This window comes from Gallinula chloropus, assembly GCF_964237585.1.
Source record: "Gallinula chloropus genome assembly, chromosome: 13".
NCBI classification, from domain to species: Eukaryota; Metazoa; Chordata; class Aves; order Gruiformes; family Rallidae; genus Gallinula; species Gallinula chloropus.
This window is the reverse complement of record NC_140098.1, coordinates 21,967,639-21,973,781: the sequence shown is the minus strand read 5'-3', so window position 1 is coordinate 21,973,781 and position 6,143 is coordinate 21,967,639. Positions and strand designations below refer to the sequence as shown.

Below are 6,143 nucleotides of genomic sequence, written 5' to 3'. Positions count from 1 at the left end.
CTTTGGCACCAGCCTCACCACTGCCACAGCTCTGAGACAGTGGCCAGAGGCTCACTGACATGTGCTGACCCCCTCTTGCTCACGAGAAGGGGAGAGCTGACCTACGGAGGGGGGTCCCTCACGAGACTGACCGCACTGCCCCTCTGACCGCCCTGCCACAGCCCAGCCCCCTGCCTCAGGACACGGCCATTCCTCACACTGTTATCGCTGCCCAGCGTTCCGCCAACGCCACTGCACAGGCCCACACGGGACGGCTGGGGCGTGTGCCCCTCCCCAACAGCAGCCCCTGCTCCACCAGCCAGCCAGCTCGCCCTGGGGCCGCTCACGGGGACATCAGTGCCCCAGAGCCGTGGGAAGACCCCAGGCTCGTCCCCTCACTGCAGGGACACTGGATCCCTGGTCCTCCCCTGCAGACACAGGCACTGCTTTTGCTCACTTCAGCCACCCCCAGGGCCCTTCCTGGGGTGACACCAGCTTTGCCAGCCCCCCAGCCCTCTGCCAGCCCCTCAGCACCGGCGATCAGGGGTGTGCCAAGCACCGGTACCAGTGATGGGGACACCCCAGCTCCCCAGCCCGGGCGCTGCAGGGACGGGCCCTCCCAGCGCTGCCACTCGCCCCCGTGGCCGCCGGGACACACGGCCCAGCCCCCGCAGGGTGCCAGCCCTGCGCTCCCAGGCTCGCCTGGGACACAGCCCAGCACACCCGCTGGTCCCCACAGCGCAGACCCGTCCTGCCCGGGACCCGGACCCAGCCGCTCCGCCCCCGACCCTCTCCCCCCGCCGCTTCTCTTCCCGACCCCGCACGGTTTCACCTCAAACACCTCTCGGCGAGCGGTGCCCGGCCCGGCGGGCAGAGATTCCCTCGCCCTTCGCTCCCGCTCACTGCCGGCACCCCGTGGCCAGAGGGGCCCGGGCGCTCCCGCTGGGCTCCCTCTCTCCGGGGCCTCAGCTCCCGGCTTCCCGCGGGGCTCCCGCCGCCGCCAGGCCGGTCTCCCGGCGTCCCTCCCACCGCAGGGACCGGGACGGATCCCGGTCCTCACGGGACCGGGACGGGCGGCGGCGGGGAAAGGGCGGGCGGAGCGCCCGCAGCCCAGGCGCGGCGCCAGGAGGAAGCCGGCGGCCGGGCCGGGCCGGTCCAGCCCCGCGCCACGGCCCCGCCGGCCCGGGCCGGGCCTCGCCTCACCTCGCCGGTGCCACCTCGCAGCGCGCAGAGCGGTTCCCGGGGCCCGAGCGGCTGCCGGGGCCCGGCGGCAGCTGTCCGGAGCCCGGGGCCGGCCGGGAGCCCGCAGCCCGCCCCGGCCCGTCCCGAGTTACCGGCGGCCGCTCCGCTGCCGCTTCCGGCTCCGGCGGCCGCCGTCATGTGACCGCCGCGTCACCTGACCGCGCCGCCCGGAAGCGGTCACGCGCCGCCTTCCCGGCACCCGCCGCGCGGACATGGCGCGCGTGCCGCACGTCGTGGCCGACACCGGCGCCTTCGTCAGCGCCGCCCCGCTGCAGGTACCGGCACCGGCACCGGGGTGGGGGCAGCGGGCCGGGGGGACCGGGGTGGGGTTGGGGCCGGAGGGACCGGGCTGGGTCTGGGGCCAGCGGGACAGGGACGGGGGAGCGGGCTGGGGCCGGGAGATCGGGGCGGGGGGACTGGGGCGGGGCCGGGGCTGGGGGCACCGGGCTGGATCCGGGAGGCCAGGGCCGGGGCTGGGAGATCGGGGTAGGGGGACTGGGGTAGGGTTGGGGCCGGAGGGACCGGCTGGGGCTGGGGCCAGCGGGACAGGGACAAGGGACCGGGCTGGGGCCGGGACATCAGGGCGGGGGAACTGGGGTAGGCACCGGGCTGGGGAATTGGGGTGGGAGACTGGGACAAGGGACGGGCTGGGGCCGGGAGATCGGGGCAGGGGGACTGGGGTAGACACCGGGCTGGGGCCTGGGAGTCTGGGACAAGGGACGGGCTGGGGCTGGGAGACCAGGCTGGAGGGACGGGGACCAGGCTGGGAATGGGGGGACCGGGCTGTGGCTGAGGCAGGGGAGACTGGGATAGGGCTGGGGGCCCCAGGCCAGGGATGAGGGGCTGAGCTGGGCTGGGCTGACGACGCTGCCCGCAGGACATCGCCCAGCACCTCTACACCGTGCCCGAGGTGCTGGCTGAGATCCGGGACAGAGCGACGCGCCGGCGCCTGGCCGCCCTGCCCTGCGAGCTGCGGCTCCGCCGCCCGCGCCCCGACCTCCTGCGGCTGGGTGAGTACCGGCGGCGCGGCCCCCGCGGCTCGGGGAGGCCCCGCCTGACAGCCCCTTCCCCACCCCTCCCCCGCAGTGACCGACTTCACCAAGAAGACCGGGGACTACCCCAGCCTCTCGGCCGCCGACCTGCAGGTGCTCGCCCTCACCTGCCAGCTGCAGGCCGAGATCGACGGCTCCAGCTGCCTGCGCTGGGAGCCCCAGGACAAGGTAGGGCCTGTGCCCGGGGCTGGCGGGGGGGGTCCGGTCTCTGGGCCGCCCCGCTGACCCCAGCGCTGCCTCCCCAGGTGCGGCTCAGCTCCACCCCGCGGCACCCCGAGGCTCCCCTGCACCTCGCCGGCTTCCACCTGCCCACCAAGGTAAGGGATGGGACGGGGCCCTCCAGGCCCCGCAGAGCCCACGGGTGGCAGCAGGTGAGGAACCCCCTGTCCTGTCATCCTCCCCCCAGCACAAGCGCCCAGGGAAGGACCAGCATCAGCCCAGCCCCGAGAGGAGCAGCGACCAGTCTGAGAGCGACGAGTTCAGCTCCTTCCACTACTGGCGAGTGCCCCTGCCCAGCATCGAGGAGGAGCTGCAGGAGCTTCTGGTGAGACCCGGAGCCGCCTCCTCTCTGATGCCCGGCCCAGTGAGGTGGGTGCTGTAGCCAACTGTCTCCTGCCCCCAGAGAGCCGAAGGCATCTCCATTAGCCCAGAGTGTGCTGAGGAGCACCGGAGCTCTGAGGATGGCACCAGCGCTGAGGAAGAGGATGACGATGAGGGGGAGAGCGATGACGAGGGTTGGATAACGCCCAGCAACCTCAAGCAGGTGCAGCAGGACACGGGGCACTGTGACACTGCTCCTGTCAGCATCCAGGTCGGCTGCGTCACCACTGACTTTGCCATGCAGGTGGGTGCTGGCTGCTGCCCTGCCTGGGGACTGCTGGGGTGGGCTGAGGGCAGGTCACAGCCTGCTCTGATCTTAGGGACAGTCACACCAGCACACCATGACAGAGAAGCACCTTGCTGACAGGATGAGAGCACAACAGCTCCTTTTGTCTCAGAAGCAGCCGGTTCTCTCTGGTGCAGAGGCTTCTGCAAAGCCCGTTGGCATCGCTGCCCCTCAGCCTCTCGCTGCCCGGGCTGGCAGTGAAGCCCCAGCAGTCCCAGCTCATTGGGTTCTCTCTCCTCCTTGCAGAACGTGCTGCTGCAGATGGGCCTCCACGTGCTGGCAGTGAACGGGATGCTGATCCGCCAGGCCAGGAGCTACATCCTGCGCTGCCACGGCTGCTTCAGGTGAGGGTGCGTGCGCAGGGCGCTGCTGCCGCGGTGCTGCCGGGCTGATCCCACGTTCCATCACCCTCCCTGGGCCTGTCTCACAGAACCACCTCAGACATGACCAAGGTCTTCTGCCCGCACTGCGGTAACAAGACGCTGAAGAAGGTCGCGGTGAGCGTCAGCGACGACGGGAGCCTCCACATGCACTTCTCCCGCAACCCCAAGGTGCTGAACCCCCGCGGGCTCAGGGTGAGTAGCATCCCCTGTCCTGCAGCGCTGCTGGGCAAGGGCCTGGCTGCGGGGAGGATCGGGGAGGGGATCGAAGCGACGCTGTGCTCACCCTCCAGCTGTTCCTCTTAAGCCCAGAGCTCTTGGGCTGCATCCCTCGGGGCGGGTGTTGCCCCCAGAGCACATTAACCAGCTGCTTTCTCCCGGCAGTACCCGCTGCCGGCCCCCAAGGGGGGGAAACACGCCAACAACCCTCAGCTGGTGGAAGACCAGCCCTTCCCGCAGCAGCGGCTCTCGCGCAAGGCCCGGCAGAAGACCAACGTCTTCGACCCCGACTACATCGCCGGGGTCTCGCCCTTCGCCGAGAACGACGTCTACAGCCGCGCCGCCAACCTGCAGATCCGGGACGCGGCGCTGGGCGCGGGCAGGAGGCGCATGAACCCCAACGCCGTCACGAAGAAGTTTGTGAAGAGGAGGTGAAGGGCAGGACGGGGCTGGCTGGGGCTGGGGCTGCGAGGGACTGGCTGGCTGGGGCTTGTGTGTTGCTCCCTGACAGCTCGGGGTGGGGGGGGGAGGCCTCTCCCAGCCCCTCCGAAAGCAGCCGCCCACTTTCCTGCCCCAGCGCCTGGGGAGCGGTCAGTGACTGGGGGTGCTGGGTGTGAACGGGGGCAGCTGGGTGAGGTCCCAGCTCAACCCCAGGCCGGGGCTGCTGTGCCAATAAACACAGGAACCCGCAGCACTGTGCCTCCGTCTGGTTTCTGCGCCTGCCTGGGCCGGGCTCTGCCTTCCTCGAGAGGAAGAGGAGGCTGAGGAGGGTTTCTGAATCCCAAACTCGCTGATCTGGTTGCTGGTGCCGTGGCCCTGTGGGTGAGTGGGAAGGGAAGGGGAACACAGGGAGCCCCAGCTACCCCTGGGGCATGTTTGGCAGGAGTGCCCTGAAGCAGCAGAGGACGTGGGACAGTGCCAGTGCCCAGGGAACCTCTGCTAGCCAGGCCCTGTGTGGCTGAGGACCTCTGGCATCACCTCCCCAGGGCAGCACAGCCCCCTGAGAGCTCTCCATCTCCTCCTGAGAGCTCTCTGGTCTCCCCCAGGCAGGGTCTACTTTGGGATGGCAACAGAAACATTGTCCCTGAACACTGACTTGCAGGCTGGGGCCTGAAGCTGGTGGCACAGGTGGTCACCCAGCTCGGTGCCTCTTACGCAGCAGCTCCAGCCAGATACTCAGTCCCTACTCCTCCCTCCCCAGCATCCCCTGACCTGCAGCTCCCAGGTGGGTTGGTTCCTGGCACATTCCACCCGCTGAGTGAGATGCTCTTGGCAAAGACCCACACCAAGCACTTCACACTGCAAAATGAAAACTTTCATTGTTTTATTCTTGGCTGCAGCTGTTACAGAAATAGAGTCGCGAGTATACAAATGTCCCGAGAGAAGCAAAATATCTGTATCTCTTAATATCCAACAAGTTATCACAGGAGAGCTAAAAACATAGATGCAACTGAAATAATATCCCCTCGTAGAACAAACTGAAAACACCGGGTATCAGTGCTCTGAAAATCCCAACTAGGAAAGCCGATACACACAGAGATGCACAGGGAACACCTGGGGCTACTGTCACGGCGCAGGCTGGAAGAGGCGGCTCAGCGGTCGATCGGGGCGCGAGGAGAACACGGCAGGAAGGTGGGTAAAGCTGCCCCGGGGTGCAGCTGGCAGCAGAGGTAGAGAGCTCTGAAGGGTTTGGAGTTTACTCGTTGGTAAGGAGCTCAGGAGTGAGTACTGCACTGGGGTTTGCTCAAGGAGGGGACCAGAGTGGTCCCTGCTCTGCGACTCCTTTCCTAAGGCTGCTTCCCACCCTCTCCAGCACCTCCTGGGTCACTGCAGACCCGGGATCCCAGCACGGGACCCTGTGCTGCTCCGAGTGCGGGAGGGAGAAGCAGGTGCCTGTGGAGCGGGTGGAACAGCCTCCTGCAGCACCAGGAAACCCTCAGCTTCCTCACCCGAGTCCCAGAGGCGACAGCAACACCCGGGAACCGAATGCCACGGTGGGACGCGCCTGCTTGGGCCCAAGAGCCACTGCCAGACAGGGATTTGTGAGCTCAGGGTCCCTCACAAGCTCCAGGGCAGCGCAGGGCAGGGGGCTCCACCAGCCTTCAAGGGGAGCAGCTTCTGGCTACCGACCATGTGGCACAAGAAAAGGAGGTCACAGTGCCCACTTGAGTCAGACATGGGAGGAGTGACACCGCGGGCTTCACCCGCCCCAGCCAAACCAGCCCCACCGAGCGGCATCTGCTGCGGCAAGAGCAACCCGGTGACCCCCAGCTCCTGGCATCAGCCCGGCTCCTCCGGAGCAGCACAGCCACCACCAGCCCCACCACCGTCCCACAGGCACCAGCTGTGGGAAGCTGGGAACGGAAAAGGTCCTGGAGACACCTG

The 6,143-nt window shown here is 68.2% G+C and overlaps 1 protein-coding gene across 1 annotated transcript; it reads left to right on the top strand.

Moving 5' to 3' along the window:
- Positions 1 to 1,425: 1,425 nt before the first annotated feature.
- Positions 1,426 to 4,441, top strand: NOB1 (NIN1 (RPN12) binding protein 1 homolog). The gene is made up of 9 exons (XM_084270276.1): positions 1,426 to 1,496; positions 2,099 to 2,231; positions 2,308 to 2,441; positions 2,519 to 2,590; positions 2,680 to 2,817; positions 2,896 to 3,117; positions 3,406 to 3,503; positions 3,590 to 3,734; positions 3,924 to 4,441. The coding sequence occupies exons 1-9, from the start codon at positions 1,434 to 1,436 to the stop codon at positions 4,191 to 4,193; spliced, it is 1,275 nt and encodes a 424-aa protein (XP_084126402.1). The 5' UTR covers positions 1,426 to 1,433; the 3' UTR covers positions 4,194 to 4,441.
- The last annotated feature ends 1,702 nt before the right edge of the window (positions 4,442 to 6,143 follow it).

Bases quoted from the DNA above. Each gene is read 5' to 3' on its own strand.
- NOB1 (XM_084270276.1), top strand. From the start codon at position 1,434: ATGGCGCGCGTGCCGCACGTCGTGGCCGACACCGGCGCCTTCGTCAGC. The intron at 3,118-3,405 runs GTGGGTGCTGGC...TCCTCCTTGCAG, and splicing joins CCACTGACTTTGCCATGCAG to AACGTGCTGCTGCAGATGGG. The intron at 3,735-3,923 runs GTGAGTAGCATC...TTCTCCCGGCAG, and splicing joins TGAACCCCCGCGGGCTCAGG to TACCCGCTGCCGGCCCCCAA.